Source organism: Tympanuchus pallidicinctus, unplaced genomic scaffold, assembly GCF_026119805.1.
Source record: "Tympanuchus pallidicinctus isolate F22 unplaced genomic scaffold, pur_lepc_1.0 scaffold21, whole genome shotgun sequence".
Taxonomy (NCBI): Eukaryota; Metazoa; Chordata; class Aves; order Galliformes; family Phasianidae; genus Tympanuchus; species Tympanuchus pallidicinctus.
The window spans coordinates 11,761,045-11,778,833 of record NW_026294733.1 but is presented as its reverse complement, the minus strand read 5'-3'; the positions used below and the strand labels follow the sequence as shown (position 1 = coordinate 11,778,833).

At 51.8% G+C, this 17,789-nt stretch overlaps 2 protein-coding genes across 10 annotated transcripts in view; both read left to right on the top strand.

The window, feature by feature from the left end:
• Positions 1-17,789, top strand: part of LOC128081397 (protocadherin gamma-A4-like) — a 179,201-nt gene that overhangs the window by 8,961 nt on the left and 152,451 nt on the right. The window contains exon 1 of one of the 9 annotated variants that reach the window (XM_052684568.1): positions 10,002-11,766. The exons of 4 other annotated variants lie outside the window; for them this stretch is intronic. In XM_052684568.1, coding sequence (XP_052540528.1) covers positions 10,081-11,766 — 1,686 coding nt within the window. In that variant the 5' untranslated portion in view covers positions 10,002-10,080. Of the gene's footprint in view, positions 1-10,001; positions 11,767-17,789 lie in introns of those variants that run through there. 4 more of the 9 variants (XM_052684570.1, XM_052684575.1, XM_052684574.1 and 1 more) reach the window with 4 other exon arrangements.
• Positions 2,730-5,617, top strand: LOC128081329 (protocadherin gamma-B5-like). Its single transcript, XM_052684442.1, has 2 exons — positions 2,730-5,538; positions 5,603-5,617. Exons 1-2 carry the CDS (start codon positions 3,100-3,102, stop codon positions 5,615-5,617), a joined length of 2,454 nt encoding a protein of 817 aa, XP_052540402.1. The 5' UTR covers positions 2,730-3,099.

Sequence of the window (17,789 nt, the reverse complement as noted above, 5' to 3'; positions counted from 1 at the left end):
CATAGTTTCAATGTTTACTACTAGGAGGAAAAAGCCTTTGATTAACCAATGTTTCCTTAAAATATCACTGTACTCTTGCTGGTAGGTGACAAATTGCTTAAAGTCGCATATTGCCCATGGAGCAACTGAAGGCTGTGCACACAGACCAAGAATGGTGAGTGTCTCGTTTTCCAGGTGGAAAATGATGTGCCAGCAATGATATTGTTTGGGCAACTTTGATTTTATAGTTAGTGCCAAAGTTTGCAGTACCTATGCACCATTTCACCCATGTCATTTCATTGGCTTGAATGATAGCCATAATTTTCTGACTATGAAATTGTTCTGTAATAGCTACATAGTGTTGAAGCATCTTATAGTTCTCATAAATATGCTCTTATTTAGTTGTAACATTAGATTTCTCTTCATAGCTCTGATTCTGTTCTCAGGCTGTTGTTCCGAGGGCCGTTGTGCTCCATGTTTTCCATTCGTGGACAGGACTTGGACATTTCAAAACTCCAGGATTGCATTGCAGTGAACCTTTATGTCTCTTGACAACATTTCTATCACCTGAGCTCAGAATTCAATGTGTGATAAAAATGAAACAGAAGCTAGAACAGAATCTCTCATGGTTTATCAGAAGACTTAACATGAGAAAGTGTCCCATGTTAAGGTATTTACATTTACAGTTTCATATTCATCAGAGATGAACAGTGAAGGTCATTTAAAAAAAAAAAAAAAAAAAAGCTGCCAAAATGTTCTTAAAATGATATCTCTTAATACGTAGTCCAGAAGAAAGCTTTAGGGTCTTGCTTTCAGGTTACAACCTCAGTGAGTTCCAGGTGCTCTGGGAATGAAGTTTGGAACCATCAGAGAAGACCACAACACCTTCATGGTCATTTCTCTGCCACGTTTTCCCCTTAACGTTTGCTTGTGCAGGTTGTCTGATGGTATTTCTTCCTGGTCTTTCAGCACACGGGTGTATGTTGAGCTCTAAGTAGCAGCATAGCATTGTTGGACATCGTGTTGTATTCACATGCCTTGCTCACCTCGGCCACTCTGTGTATTCCCACAGAGTTACAGCTGGTGTGGAATTCCAGAACTGTGAAGGTTATTTTGTGCTGTATTCCACTTTCATTTCAGAGTATCAGTTGCAAACTTTACCTTAGCAGAAAAGGAGCATGTATGGAGCAGTACGGGAGCTTAAAGGAGTGGGGGATCTCATTCTCCTTGCAGCATTACTATGCTCTCCTAAATTGCAGGGCAGTGTACCTCTGTTCTGACATGAGGACGGTGTGGTTTTGGTGCACTGTACTGGCACATGATCAATTCAGCTGTTCCTTTGCTGAGATGTTGTTGCAAATCATGAGCATGGAAGAAAGGAACTGAAGCTGTGAGAGGTGCCTTAACTCTAGGGACAGTGCCGTTTTGCTGTGCTACGATCCTGGCTTCTCTGTGCTGAAACACAGCATGTCATTTGATAATAAAATCACTGAACAAAACTGTGTGTGTGCATTGACAGTACATGGGTGGAACGGCTTAATTCCTGAGTGAAATCTCATTTCTTCCTCCATATCTCCCTGTAAGCTTACAGCATAGAGGTTGATCTTCATGGGAAATGACGTTTCCAGGCTCTTTTTTTGGCCAGCACAATGGCTATCATGGAAGGCAGGAGGTGTAAGGTTACTGTGGGAGTGGCAGAAGTCACATCTGTGTGGGGCACAGCACATGCTTAAAGGGGAAATGAGATTCTCCCATTGCAGACATTCAGTTTTTGCTATAAGAGCACTCTGCTTTTGCTTTGGCCTTATGTAACACCCATACTTTCAGGTCTTTGTGTTCCTCCACAGGAAGGTGTTGGGCAGAAAGATAGATGCCCTTGATTCTGATGTGATCGTGGTGCATCATTCCTTTATGAAACGTTTTGTTCTAACCAGGAATGTCCAACTCAATCCTACAGGTTGGTGGAGTCATAGGGACTGTGTGAGCATAGAAAAGCGGATGGTGTTTTCTAATTTTTCTCAGTTAATCCATTAGTAACGTGGTGGTACCATGTACCTCGATTTCCTTCTTAATAAGTAAGTTTCTCCTAAATAATGTTATTCTACCACACTCCTTTTTAGCTGTATGTTTCATTTCCCAGACTTGCTTGTTGCCATGACCTGGACCTCAGTGGTTCTGATGATTTTCCTAAGGTCGTATCTATTCCAGTTGTTTCTCTGGGGCTGAAGATCCTACACCTACCCTCAATATTTACAGTTACAAAAGCAGAGGTTTTTGTAAACGTTATTTCTTAAAGTGACACTGGAAAAAAAGGAAAAAATTCTTGCTTGTCTTTAATGCAGAATGAAAGATCAGTGGTTATCATTTGGCCAACTCAGAAATGCACGGGCAACACTGAAGAGAAAAGATAACATTGAAACTGCTGAGGAGTGAATCGATAGTGTGTCTGGCTGGGCAATGTTTCCTTTACGAGGTGCCCGTTTCACTGAACATCTGTTAGTGATGTTCTCTGTTGGCATAATCCATGCATGAGTTTTCGAGTGGTGACACGGAACGTACCGAGATGCTGCAGTAACATACAGCTAAAGGTTAAAATCTTACATTTCCATGTGCTATGGGAGATAAACACGAGAAAATGGTGGGAAAAGCGCTGCGTCCTGCCAGCATATTCAAGTGTTCCTCGGGGACCAGCCGGAGCTTTCCTTAGTTTATGTCAGAAATCCCACACGGCCGAGCGAGAAAAGCTTTGCTCTGCTAAGCCTTCCTCCACCTTCTCTCTTGCGGAGACCTCCCGCATCTTCCTGGCGGAATCTGAGCGGAGCGATAAGCACCGAAACGCCTCTTTGCGCCGCTGCTTCTGGAACTCAGGCAGCTGCCGGCTGCGGTGGCACCGCGGGGCCTCCGGGTGCCGCTGTTGGCCGCCGCTGCCGCCGCTTCCCGTCCCCGCTGGCTGCTCGCTCACACGGCGCCGCTCACAGCGGGCAGCAGAGAAGCGGAGAGCGGCAGCGGCGGCACCGGAGCCCGCATCTCTGCGTTCGGGCCGCATCGGAGCTCGGGACGGACGGAACTCAGCTGGAAGCGCTGCGGGAGGAGGAAGGAGAGCGGCGAGCGCTGCTTCCAATGGCGGGCGGGCGGCGAAGGAGACGCTGGAGAGCGGGAGAGGGGCTGCTGCTCGCTTTGCTGCTGTGCTGCTGCTGCTGTCGGGCGGCGCCGGAGCGGCTCCGCTACGCTATTCCCGAGGAGCTGAGCAGAGGCTCGCTGGTGGGGCCGCTGGCGCGGGACCTGGGGCTGAGCCCGGCCGAGTTGCCGGCGCGTCAGCTGCGGCTCAGCTCGGAAAAGCGCTACTTCGCCGTGAACGGGGAGAACGGGAACCTGTACGTGAGCGAGAGGCTGGACCGGGAGGAGCTGTGCGGCGAGTTGGCGTCCTGTGCCGTCAGCTTCGAGGCGGTGGTGCAGAACCCGCTCAACATCTTCCATGTCGAAGTGGCCATCCACGACATCAACGACAATTCCCCGTCGTTTAGCAAGGCAGTTCTGGATCTCGAGATCGGGGAGTGGACCCTCCCCGGAGCTCGCTTTCCGCTGGAGGTGGCCCGAGACCCGGACGTGGGAAGCAATTCTCTGCTTACTTACCAGCTCTCTGAAGACTCGTCCTTCTCTCTGGCGATGAAGGTGAGCAAAGGAGGAAAGAAGCAGCCCGAATTAGTGCTGGAGCGAGCTCTGGACCGCGAGAAACAGAGCTCCTTTCAGTTGGTTCTAACAGCAACTGATGGAGGCGACTCCGCGAGGTCCGGAAGTGTGCAGATCCGCGTGAACGTGAGTGACGCCAACGACAACGCGCCCGTGTTCAACAAAAGCGCGTATGAGTCGCAAGTGCGGGAGAATCTGCCGGTGGGATCATTGGTGCTGCAGGTGCGAGCTGCAGATGCGGACGCAGGCTCCAATGGGCGGGTCTCCTACTTCTTCGGCAACGTCCCGGAGAGCGTCCGCGCCTTGTTCAGCATCGATGCCGAGAGCGGCGAGGTGAGAATTGCCGGGCCGCTGGACTTCGAGGAGAGGAGCAAGTACAGCTTCGTTTTGGAGGGGCGGGACGGCGGCGGGCTGACGGGACACTGCGAGGTGCAGATCGACATAATCGACGAGAACGACAACGAGCCCGAAATAACGACGCTGTCGATGTCGAGCCCGGTGCCCGAGGACGCGCCGCCAGGCACCGTCGTGGCGCTGCTGAAAGTGCGGGACCGGGACTCCGGCGAGAACGGGCGGGTGCGGTGCGAGCTGTCTGGAGAGGCGCCACTGCAGATCGTGGCATCGTCGGGCGGCTCCTACAAAGTGGTGACGGCTGGCGCGTTGGACCGGGAGCGGGCGTCCGAGCACCGGGTGACGGTGATCGCCACGGACGGGGGCAGCCCGGCGCTGTCGAGCCGCGCGGATCTGGCGCTGGAGGTGTCGGACGTGAACGACAACGCGCCGGTGTTCGAGGAGGCCGCCTACAGCGCCTACGTGCCCGAGAACAACGCGGCCGGAGAGCCGGTGCTGCGCGTGAGCGCGCGGGACGCGGACGCGGGCGCCAACGGGCGCGTGAGCTACGCGCTGTCGGGCGGCGGCGCGGACGCGGCGTTCGTGTCGGTGCGGGCGGAGACGGGCGAGCTGTACGCGCTGCGCTCCTTCGACTACGAGCGGTGCCGCGAGTTCGCCGTGGAGGTGCGGGCGCGGGACGGCGGGACGCCGGCGCGCAGCGCGACGGCGACGGTGCGCGTCTTCGTGCTGGACCGCAACGACAACGCGCCGCGGGTGCTGTGGCCGGCGGCGGGCGGGGCGGAGGGCGGCGGCGCGGGCGCGGCGCCGTTCGAGGTGGTGCCGCGCTCGGCCGAGGCCGGCTACCTGGTGGCCAAGGTGGTGGCGGTGGACGCGGACGCGGGGCGCAACGCGTGGCTGTCGTACGAGCTGCTGCGGGCGCCGGAGCCGGCGCTGTTCCGCGTGGAGGCGCGCAGCGGCGAGGTGCGCACGGCGCGGGCCGTGTCGGAGCGGGACGCGGCCAAGCAGCGGCTGGTGGCCGTGGTGAAGGACCACGGGCAGCCGGCGCTGTCGGCCACGGCCACGCTGCACGTGGTGCTGGCCGAGAGCGTGCGGGACGCGCTGCCGGAGCTGGGCAGCGAGGGCCCGGCGGCCGCCGACCCGCCGGCGGAGCTGCGCTTCTCGCTGGTGCTGGCGCTGGCGCTGCTGTCGGCCGCGTTCCTGCTGAGCGCGGCCGTGACGCTGCTGGCGCGCCTGCGCCGGGCCGGGCCGCCCGCCGTCCTGCGCTGCCTGGGCGCCCGGCGCTTGTCGGCGTCGGGCCCCGCCGTGCCGGCCGACTTCTGCGAGGGCACCTTGCCCTACTCCTACAACCTGTGCGTGGCGCCGGGTCGCGCCGTGGCCGAGGGCTCCTGGCTGCTGCCGCCCGCCTTGCAGCTCAGCGCGGCCACGGAGGAGCCGCTCGGCGGGGAAACCTGCGGGAAGCGGAGCCCGAGCGACAGCGCCGGCCCTGGAGAGCCGCCCGACGACCTCCGCGCCCCGCAGGTCAGTAATTCTGCTCTCTCCTCTTGTTGTCTTTCATTCTTTTCGACCTCCACACCAAATGCAGCGTCCTATTCCTTAGGGGTTTCTCTGGGTAGCGTTGCTGAGAGGTACTGCTTCGTGTCACTCTGAGAGGATGAAGCAGAGCTGTATTTCAGCTGTGCTTCGCAGTCGGCGATTAACAGCTTCCACACGTGTTTAATGGGTGGTCACTCCATTGAGGTCGGCTGAGATGTCGGAAACCTGTTGGTTAATTGTTTTGATAATTGCTATCAAAAGTGATAAAGTGCTATCATTAGTGTGGTGGATCAATGGTGTCCCGGTACGATATCCCTGGGCAGCCCTTTCTCCGTGTTTTTCTCACCACTGCTGTCAGCTTTCTGATTCCTGATCTCTTCTTCGCTTGCCTTTTATATTCAGGTGATTGTGCAGAATCACTTTGGAAAGAAACCGACGTTTTATATTGGAGAGCCTGTGGAAATACGAGTGCAGTTTCATGAATGGAAAAACTAACAACTATTGGGTGGCTATGGAGAAGATAGTAAATAAAAAAGCTAAGTAAGGAGTATCTTGTCAGATTATAATCTAGAAACAGTGATTAAATCTTGTAGACTGGCTCAAGGCTCTTCTTAGGCCTTCCTACTGCTAATTTTTAAGAACCATGGCAGGAAATTAAAAAAATTACCCCATTTCACTGAATTTCTGCGGTTTTGTTTGGAAACAGAATGATTTGGTGACATATCTCAGTTTCACGTTTCTGATTAGCTCCATAGAACATGTTTTAATTAATTGTTTAAATTTTGTTGCACTTGTTGTGTAGTTCCAGTAGTTTGTATTCTTGATGAGTTTGATGAGACTGTATTCAAGTGGAATATTAATTTCTCCTTGTTTAACTTTATACTGTACACAGACAGTTTGGTTTTCCATGATCATGTGTTGAGTAAAGAAATGTCTTTGCATCCATCTGTGTTGCAGTCTTTGGAAATGTGATGGAGAAACAGCTGGGCAGGTGGTCTTTTGGAGATGTTCGTTTGTCTGGTCTGAAGATCAAAGAGAATCATACAATTTGGGGGGCATTTGAGAATGGCTGCAAGGTTCTGTGTTTGCAGGGCTCTTGGAAGAAAGAGGAGATGTTTGGCTGATTCCCAAACGTTTAATATTGGCTTATTGAGAATGGAGGAATCTTTGTCTTTGGTAGCTATGGCAACAGCCATTTGTTTTCTTGTATTTGGAGGACAAATCACACAGCGAGGTCTGAAGATTCTTAGGGCAAGTGAAAACCTTAAACTGCAGTTTAGTTTTAAATATATAGAAGGTAGGTGTTGATATGCAGTTTGCCCAGGCTTTGAATCTAGGCCTGATGTTATGAATCTATGTATTTTCCTTCTGTTATCCAAATGACTTTCAAGAACTATGGCTATAGTGTGTGTTTTGAGGTCTTGGACAAGGCAACCGTGTCTTTGTTCTGTATTGGATGGAAGGGGACAGACTTTCTAGTGGGGTCTGCTGTGACAGGACTTTTGGAAACAGTTTCAGACCAGAGAAGAGGAGATTGAGGTTGGATATAAGCAAGAAGTTTTTTACAGTAAGGACTGGATCAGGATGCCCAGAGGCATGGAGGATGCCCTGTCCTTGGAGACATTCAAGGTCAGGTTGGACCAGGCTCTGAGCAACCTGATCGAGCTGCAGATGTCCCTGTTCACTGCAGGGCAGTGGGACTAGATGACCTTTAAGGATCCCTTCTAACTCAACTCTGATTCTGCTTGTACCAAGTGGCATAATCAGCACTGCTCATCTCTGAATCTGTTACTTGTATAGGTTTCATTTCTTCCTTCTTTCTGGTTTAGATCTCAAGACAGACCTCGATGTGGCACATAATCCTTTAGAAGACTGGAAAATATAGCCTGGCCTGGAGGAGCCTTTTAAATTGATGCCTTGAACGTTTACAGATGTTGAGGCACAGACTGTGATACACTTAATTTTCCTTAAAATACCACTGAATGAAATGCTCTTGCCAGTGGATTAGATATAGCCAAATGTGCTTTCTGTGGTGCAACTGAAGGCTTTGAATGCAGAGTACAGAGAGGGATGGTGTGAATTTGTACCCGGAGAATAGCTGTCTTGCTGTGGTTTTGGCAGGCAATGCTTTGATTTCATAGTTGATGCCTTGCCTCTAGTTCTGCTCAAATCCCTGTTGTCTTCTTTTATGAGGCACTGATAATTCCCTGATCATAAGTTGTTTGCATGTGAACTGTGCACGTGGAACAAGGATGAATGGCTTATGAATATTATTATTGTAACGGCTTAGAATTCCTGCGTGAAACCACATTTAAACATCAGTATCTCCTTGTGTTGTGATGTAAAGTTTCTACCTGGTCAGAACTACATTTTCAGGCCTTGGTTTCCATGAGGTCATGGTTCATGTTCATCATTTCTGAAGAAGGCTGCAGCTGGAATTGTGACTGTTGTTTTGTAGGAAATCCTTCCTTCTCTTTTCAAGGTCTCCAAACACCTGAAGACAGATCTTTATGTGTGAAGGAAATGATGCAGGAGGTGAAAAAGAATGTCTCAAAATTTCTCAGAAATGTTTGTCTTAGAATGAGGCCTATGACAAGGAGCTTGCACTAATGGTTCCTTCATTTCTGCTGTGCTTCAGATAGTAATCTTCTTGTCGTGATCTAAGGCTGTGCCTCCATGAGTGTGCTGTTGTACATAAGATGCTTTTAAGATGTGGATACCAGGCATTCATTGCCCTTTATCATGGAATCACAGAAGTGCAGGGGTTGGAAGGAACCTTAGCAGATCATTAAGTCCAACCCTCTGCTAAAGCAGGTTGCCAACAGTAGGTTGCAAAGGAAAGCATCCAGGTGGGTCTTCAATATCTCCAGAGGAGGAAACTCCACCACCTCTCTGGACAGTCTCTTCCAGAGCTGTCACTGATGGTGAAGAAGTTTCCTTTGGGTACGTATGAAATTTCCTTTGTTCCAGCTTCTCCACACTTCTCCATGTTCTATTTGCTACACACCACCCAAAAGAGCCTTGCTGCATAAACATGAACAGCACACTTGAGATATACAAAAACCACGACAAAACCATCTCTCAGCCTTCTCTTCTCCAGACTGAACAGTCGCAGCCCTTTCAGCTTTTCTTTGTACAGGAGATGCCCCACACATGGCCTTTGTGTCTTCCTGCTGGTCTCTTTCTGATAAGGCCAGAACTGGGCACAGTATTTCTTGTGTGACCTCACCAGGGCAGAATAGAGGGGGAGGAGCACCTCTACCAACCTGTTTGCCACGCTGTTCCTGATGCACCCTAATATACCACTGGCCTTCGTGCCACAAGGGCACAGCGCTTGCTCATGGCCCACTGCTATCCACCAGGACACCCAAGTCTTCCTGAGAGCTCCTTCCCAGCAGGTCATCCTCTAATTTGTACTGAAGCATACAGTTATTAAGTTTTCAGAGTAATGACAATGAGGAGGAAAGATCCTCTATCTGCATGTTATAGGTCATTTTTTCACTGAATGATGTCCTCTTGGTTCAGATCAGATCAGATCAGATGAAACTTAGAAAACAGACCTTTCTGTCATTCTTAAAATGTGTCTCAACGCTGTGTTGAATCACGTTTTGTACTGTGAAGAATGTTATATATTCCAAATCTCCCATTCAAAAATGGTGTGCTTGGACACGGATGCTAACACAGAGCAAAAGTATGATGCCTTGTTTGTCTCTGTAGCAGGAGTGCAGAAAGGGTGAACAGGCAGCTGCCTAACAGCAGCACCATGGGGACAGGGAGAGTGCTTTGCTAACTTGTTTCTAAAGGGTGCATTGTATGGGAGGTACTTTCATGCTGAAAGATGGATCCCAGATGTAAGATACTGACCAGGAAATGAAAACAAGCTACAAGTGCATGTAGCACTTGGGCTATCGTACACTGCAAGAAAGAGGAGGAAAATGTCATTGAGAAAGGACTACAAGGAATAATAATGTCAATTGCTGCTGAAAAAATCTCTTCTACAATAAAGAGAAAGAACTCAAAACTATTTCACATCAAATGCATGAGAAAAACAGATAAGAGGTGCCATTCCCATTCTCACTGATCCTGAACATGCTGAAGAACAGAAAGGACGGTGCCAGCCCCTTCACGAATAAAACGAGAGCAGGAAGCCAAATTCAGACAATCTGCAAAAGAAACTCGCGATGCCAGCCCTTCTACACTTATTCGGTGGAGCCGTGCGTGCAGTGCCGGGCGTCGGCTGCGGGCGCCGCTGTTCACCGCGGAGGAGAGGAAGGAGCGGAGCGCTGCAGGCAGCCCCGCCCGCTGCGGCCCGGCTCGCTCGCTCGCTCGCTGGCTGTGTCGGCGTCCGGGCGGCTGCGAGCGGCCCCTTGGTGCGGAGCGGTGCTGCAGCGAGGCGGAGGGGCGGCGGGAGCGGGGGGCAGCGGACGCCGAGGCGGAGCCGCAGAGGAAGGAAAGAGAGAAGAGGAATCAGAAGTCGGAGCGACGCAGAAGCAGCGATCGTGAGGTGGCGGCGGGTCCGTGCGGGAGATGTGCGCGGCGAGAGAAGGGCGGTGGTGCCGGAGGCAGCGGGCGCTGCTGTGGTGCGTGTTGTTGGCGGCGTGGGAGGCGGCGTGGGGGCAGCTGCGCTACTCGGTGCCCGAGGAGCTGCCCAAGGGCTCGTTCGTGGGCGACGTGGCCGAGGAGCTGGCGCTGGAGCCGGCGGCGCTCGGCGGGGGCGGCGCCCGAGTGGTGTCCCAAGGCAGGACGCAGTATTTCGCTCTGCATGCGAGCAGCGGCCACTTGGTGACGGCTGAGAGGATCGACAGGGAGCAGCTGTGCCGTTTGCAGGAGAAATGCGTGCTGCGCTGCGAGCTGATCGTGGAGGGCGAGATGAAGGTTTACGCAATCGAAGTGGAAATAACGGACATTAATGACAACGCACCCAGCTTTGGAGAGGCAGAAATTGAACTCACAATTAACGAGATGGCAGCTATTGGAATGCGGTATGCCTTGAGGAGAGCTCATGACCCGGACGTGGGTGTGAATTCCCTGCAGAGCTACGCGCTGAGCGGCGACGAGCACTTCTCGCTGTCGGTGCAGGCGGGGGCCGACGGCGAGAAGCGTCCCGAGCTGGTGCTGGCCAAGGCGCTGGACCGGGAGGAGGCGGCGTTTCACGAGCTGCTGCTGAGGGCGAGCGACGGCGGCGATCCGTCGCGGACGGGCACGGCGCGCATCCGCGTGGCTGTGCTGGACGCCAACGACAACGCGCCCGCGTTCAGCCAGGCGGTGTACACGGTGCGAGTGGCCGAGGACGTGCCCGTGGGCTCCACGCTGCTCAGCGTCACCGCCACCGACCCCGACGACGGAGTCTACGGGGATGTAAGATACTTATTTCAAGAAGTTTTAGAGCAGACATCGAATACTTTCCACATACAAACAGAGACCGGAGCGATTAGTCTGGTAAGAAATCTGGACTTCGAGGAGGTAGATTTCTATGAATTTCTCGTTCAGGCAAATGATGGAGGTGGACTTTCAGACTCTGCGAAGATCACAGTCTCGGTGACGGACGTGAACGACAACGCGCCCGAGATTTGGGTGCGTTCGGCGCTGAGCGAGATCTCGGAGGACGCGGCGCCGGGGACGGTGGTGGCGCTGTTGCACGTGCAGGACCGCGACTCGGGCGCGAACGGGGAGGTGCGGTGCAGCCTGGGCGAGAGCGTGCCGTTCCGTCTGGAGCGGGCGCTGGACGACTACTACAGCGTGGTGACGGCGCGGGAGCTGGACCGCGAGCGGGCGTCGGAGTACAACGTGACGGTGCGGGCGGCGGACGGCGGGTCGCCGGCGCTGCGGAGCGGCGCGGTGCTGGCGCTGCGGGTGCTGGACGTGAACGACAACGCGCCGGTGTTCGCGGAGGCGCGCTACAGCGCCCGTGTGGCGGAGAACAACGCGGAGGGCGCACTGGTGCTGACGGTGCGCGCGTGGGACGCGGACTGGGGTCAGAACGCGCGCGTGCGCTACGGGCTGCGGGAGGGGCGTGTGCGGGGCGCGCCGCTGTCGTCGTACGTGTCGGTGCAGGCGGAGACGGGCGCGCTGTACGCGCTGCGCTCGTTCGACTACGAGGAGGTGCGCGAGGTGGAGCTGTGGGTGCGGGCGGAGGACGGCGGCTCGCCGCCGCTGAGCAGCAACGTGTCGGTGCGGCTGCTGATCGCGGACGAGAACGACAACGCGCCGCAGGTGCTGTACCCGCCGGCGGCGGCGATGCCGGGTGCGGGTGCGGGCTCGGGTGCGGGCGCGTGGAGCTGGGCGGGCGTGGAGCTGGCGCCGCGGTCGGCGGAGCCCGGCGCGCTGGTGGCCAAGGTGGTGGCGGTGGACGCGGACGCGGGGCAGAACGCGTGGCTGTCGTACGAGCTGGCCAAGGCGACGGAGCCGGGGCTGTTCCGCGTGGGGCTGCACAGCGGCGAGGTGCGCACGGCGCGCTCGCCGCTGGCCCGCGACGCGGCCCGGCACAGCCTGGTGGTGGTGGTGAAGGACCGGGGCCGGCCGGCGCTGTCGGCCACGGCCACGCTGACGGTGGTGCTGGCCGAGAGCGTGGCCGAGCTGCTGTCGGAGCTGGGCAGCGCGGCGGCGCCGGCCGAGCCCGCGCTCGGCCTGACGCGCTGGCTGGTGCTGGCCGTGGCGGCCGTGTCGTGCCTCTTGGTGGCCTCGCTGCTGCTGCTGCTGGCGCTGCGCCTGCGGCGCCGGCGGCTTTCGCGGCCGCCCGCGGCGCCTTCGGCCGGCGGCGCGTGGCGCGGCGTGCCGGCCTCGCACTTCGTGGGCATCGACGGCGTCCGCGCCTTCCTGCGCTCCTACTCGCACGACGTGTCGCTCACCGCCGACTCGCGCAAGAGCCAGCCGCGCTGCGCGGGCGGCAGCTGCTGCGACACGCTCCCGGCCCGGCCGCCGCCCGACGAGGCCGCGCCGCCGCGCGGGGAAGACGCTGCCGCGCACCGCGCCGCCGAGCCCGACGCCCTCACGGTGAGTGCTGCCACCGCGCCGCCTCCCCGCTCCCTTCTTCCCCGCTTGCTTTTCCCTTTGCATTTGACGTTTCACGATATCACGTTTCCCCTCCCTGCTCCAGGCTTCCTTTTCCGATGGGGCTGTTGGCAGTACAAAGTCTTCTCTTTGTATTACTAAATTAAACACACCTTTTCTTCTGACGTCCCCTGATTTCATAGAGTTTTGATCCTGACATCCTCAATAGGCATAGCCAGTGTTTTGTTCACTGCCTGTGGTGTTCCTTTTTATTTTCAGGAATTCTGTATCTACGTGCACTTCCCATCAATAGCGGTGTGTTTGATCAGTGTGCTTGATGAATCGAATGTCCAGATCATCTTTTGGAGTTAGCTGTTTGCCTGTAATCACAATCATTGGCAATCTCTTCAGCCGGTAATTTTTACCTACTCGTTTTGGGGGTGCTGTGTGTGAATGGCTGGTGAGGAAAGCAGGGGATGTGTTTTGCTGTTTCTCAGCCTTCTGTCAGAGTCCTGATGACCTCATAGGAATAGAGCTGGGTGTATCTGTGTTAACACTTGCTGTGGCATCTGCAGTGATGGTGTTTTGTCACTTTAATGTTTAGTTTCATAATTTATCAGTTTAGGAGATTGAACATTATTGCCTTGTTTCTTTTTGAATGCTAAAGATGGATCACAGTGCAGCTGATAGCTCTTTCAGTTCTAGAATATCGGTTACAAATGGGCTATGGTGGAGATGTTTCCATACCTGTGTTGAATGATGAAAGCTGTCTGTAGGAATAATTTAATATTCTTTGGTTTCTGTAAAGCAGTGCTGAATGAAGTGTTGTTCGTGATCAAGTTAGTGCCCAGTGCTGTTATAGTTGATGATGCAAGTGAAGTGAATGTTGAGAGAAGAAGGTGAGAGGCTGGTGTTGAACGTAAGAAGTAGTGAGTGTGGTTTTGAGAAGGGTAAGGGTTTGATTTCAGAGCTGGTGCAAAGCTCTGTGCTGTTTACACTGCAATCCTCATTTCCCCGTTATTAGAGGAAGCAATAGTAGCCTGCAAATGAATTGTTCATCAAAGTTGATTGTGGAACAGCTCTTAGAGCTAGAATGGCATCTAATGGCAGTGTGAATCCTCATTTATCCATCTCTGGTATCCTGTATGCCTATTATGTACATTTCCTGCACTGTGGTTTTCATGTCTTCAGGCCTGTACTTCCTGGATGGTCGTGGTTCATCTTTTCCACTTCTGGCCAATGTTGTTACGCTGGGAAATGAGAGTGTTGTAGATCAGGAAATTCTTCCTTCCTTTGACAAGGTGTCAATCAGCTGCAGGCAAGATTTTCTGTATGTGTTAAAGGAAGAAGGAGATTGAAGAGGATGTCTTATAGTCTCTCACAAGTCTTCACTTCTAAAATAGGCCCATAGAGAGAGACTCCAACTTCTGCTTTCTTTATTTCTGTGTGCTTCCAACCATGAGTTTGCTTTGACTGCCCCCTTACACTTTACATTGTTGGCAGGGCTGGATGACTTCCCAATAGCTCATGTGCTGGGTATCTCAGGTGCGTTGGTCTTGAAAGAAAAGGTTAATGACCTTATATATGATTTCTGCTTGACGTTTAAACTCCTTCTAAGTTCTCTGCATGATGATAAGTTGTTGGAAAAAATGTTCTTGTGTCAAGCCCTGTCACGGTGTTTCTGCATGTTGTAGGGAAATGGGCTGGGCTACTGGTCCTTTGAAGCTGTTGGGTATCAACAAATATTGAAGAGAATCACAGGCATATGAATGGGGAATGGCTTGGGGATGCTATGTATGAAGAAACTGTGGAGGAAAGAGGGTAGTTTGAATGGTGACTTGATAGGAATGGAGCAGCCATTGCTGGAAGGCAATTGGAATGGTGAGAGCCACTTGGTGGATCCATCACTTTAGCTTCATGTGGAATGACATTTGCCATGCCTGCATAGCAAGATCTGAAGATTGGTAAGTAATTGCTTCACTTACCAGTTTTGCCTTGTTTGCTGTCAAAGCTTAAACCAGTAGACAGTGTGGGAAAGAGCCGTCATTGCTCTGGACGACCTGACTTGAATGTTTCCAGCTGTCAGGAAGAGAACTTGGATATGCTTTTGTGTTCTTGACCTGCATCTGAATGAGGTGCTGCTGCGAGGAGCTGAGCGACTGCTTCATGTTGGATGTATCCATGGTTCAAGAAAAGGTAGTGAATGCAGAGGTAGGATTGTGAGTGGCTGGATTTGAAAGTGAACAGCAGATGGGTCAGCAATGATGCTGTGTTTGATTCCATAGTTGGTGTCAAGAGCTGTAATCTGGATGCACCATTTGATCGTAGTTTCATTACTTTGCATGGTGATGGCAATCCTCTGATGACAGAATTTCTCTGTGTGTAGAATGACAGCACATATCTCTAGTTGCTTGTAAATCCTGTGTGAAACCTCTCGTGTATCTGGATGTGACATCGTGACGTAGAGTTTCTTCATAGCTGTAAAGCTGTTTGTAGGCCTTCTTCCCAGGGTGGCTGCGTTCCATGTTTCCCATTTTGTGGAGTAATCATTTGTATTTGGAAATGATAAGGCTGTATTGCAGCAACTCCTAACCTTGCCTGTGCATGTCTGAAAGAACACATAAAGACAGAACGTTTTGTGTGACAAAACTGAGACTGAATTTGGGTTGCTAGAGGTAGGGTCGTCTGGTGACATTGATGTTGGACTTGCTGATCTTGAAGGTCGTTGGCACCTGAGCAATTTTATGGTTCTGTGATTGTGTGGTTTCCTGAAATAATTTGAAAAAGTTCCTTTGTTATCTCCTGTTCATCATTTAAAGTTTGATGTTCGTAGGAGATGAGTGGGAGAGTTGGAATCTTTCTGAGAAGTGCTGAGTGTTTCCTAACATGAAATCCTCTACTGTGAGGTTCAGTGGAAGAGTTTAAGGCCTGATCTGCAGCTTAAAAACTGATTGGATTCCAGCTGTTGGGATTGAATTTTAGTGTGCACAGGGATGGCCAATATTCCTTCTCGAAGTGTTTCTCAGGCACATTTGTCTTAGAGTGCTTCCATGTGCTGTTTGGTTGGGGACAGCATTTCCTGGCCTTATGTTCATGTCCGTGTGTTGAATGTGAAAAAGCAGCCAAAATGGTGTTGTATTTTTCTTTTTTGATTTACTCATAGCACTGTGCTGTGTGTTCATGAGCCTTTGTCACGTCAGCCCCTGTTTGGGTGTTTCAGGAGAGTCAGCGCCGGTGTGGAATGGCAAAGCTGCACTTGCAAATCTCTGCTTTCTTTTTTTCTTCATTTCTCTGCTCTGGACATAAACCTTAGCAGACTGGACGGTGCATTAGTATTGAGGGAATGAGGGAACCATTTGCAGGCTTTGACTGTGTGAAACTGTGAAGGCTAAAGCTCGTGTGTATTTCTCATTCAAAACAATGTCAGTGAATGAAGTGTTCTTTCTGTTGTCTGATAGCTCTTAGGAACATGGATATTGTCCCCGGTGCTGATAAAAGCCAGAGGCTTTAGAATGCAGTGTGTGAGATGTTGGCTTAGAGCTTTGAAAATTGTTGGGTTAAGGAAGCTCTGTCTGGACTGTGGAAGGCTGGATTTTCTTTCTTCTTGTCTGGATTTTCTTTCACATCTGATGCCAATGCCAACACCATTTCTGCTATCGTCTCGTTTCCTTTGTCCTCAAAGGCGACGTTGGTTCCCCCAGTGTCAAGTAAAGGGCAAAATCCACGTATGTAGAGCAGGCCTGATACGTGAAAGAGGTAGAATGGGAGTGGAGGCCTTGAGTTCAGTAATGCTGCAGACAAAGTAGGGAAGGAAGAGTGTTGTGGGGGAAGGTGTTCCTTGGAAACACTGATGTGGGGCCATAGCAGCCGCGTTGTATTGCTGTCCTGTTACACCTGCGTGTGCACCTGGATGTGTGTCACTTCACTGCAAGTGCCGTGGTGTTTTCTTGCAATATACGTGTAGGTACCTGGTTAGAAATTAAGTGAAATGAGAGCAAAGCCAGAGTTTCCAACTGTTCCAATCTCCAAGCATGCAAACATACAAGAGAGATCTGGTGACTGCAGACGGCCCAGGTAAGAATGGCAGAAATTATTTCTGTGTCACTTTTGTGTGGATGCTCACTTGCACATATATCCTATTGGTCCAAAGGCTGGAGATGATTGTTCTTGCAACCCAGACGTAGGGATCCCAGTCAGTAGAAGAGCATCAAGCCTTCCCTTGAATCAGGAGGATTGATGGTTCAGCAGTGTATTTTCCTGTACCAGGTTGTGACTGCTAATACTGTGTCCAGGTTAGTGCCTATTTCACTGAGCCCCTTTCTTTCAACGTCGTGGTGATCAGGAATGGCAATCTTGTTTGTACGAGGCTTCAACCAATCCCACTGGCTGTAAAATCATGACATATGGAAATGCAAGTTCAATTTTCATTGACTTCCAAGTGCTCATTTTAAGGCAAAGTTGTGTCAATGAAGCTGCACACTACCATAGTGTGCCTCACAACGATCAGCTGTTCCTTTATGATTAGAATCCGAATTATTTGAGATGACTGAGCTACTGGTTTGGAGGAGGGAGTTTTTGAGAAGGCAGCCATGCTGCTCTACCCGCTGTTGCAATCAGAAGGTAGCAAAAGGTCGTCCAGCACTGCATGTATCCACAGCCTCTCAGTGCCATGTGGCATGCTTGGTGCATGGGGAAGCAGTACAGACTGGTCTGCAATGCTTGTGGCTGCCTCTTGTGGGTTGTTCTGGTTTATTGGAGGACTGGAGGCACAGAGCCTGCCATCTCCTAGGGCTCAGCGGAACTCCTGGCTCCTGGTCTGTGCCAACAGGGGGGGAACAACTGGGATTGGGAACTCATCTTCATGATGCACTGGAGAATGTGCATGGAAGGTTCCCTTAGCAGTGTATGGATACAGGAGAGCAGGTAGGTAATTGTAGGCTGTTGATATTGAAGGAAGAAGAGAATTCACCAGTGAATATAGTACTAAGTTAATGTTGCAGTGCTGGAAAGAATAACAATGAATGGCAGAATGAGTGCAAGAAAAATTAATGGAGTTCGTGGTGCAGAGGCTGTTTCTACAAATGTGAGATAATACAGAGAAGTATTTAGAATTGGAATTAAGAATAAGGATCCTCCTCTCTATGATGTGGAAATGACAGACCCAAGATGATCACATTTCCATCTCGTTGATCAAGATGGTCCTGGAAAAAGAAATGATTGTTTTGTCCTCTCAACTGAAAGCAAAT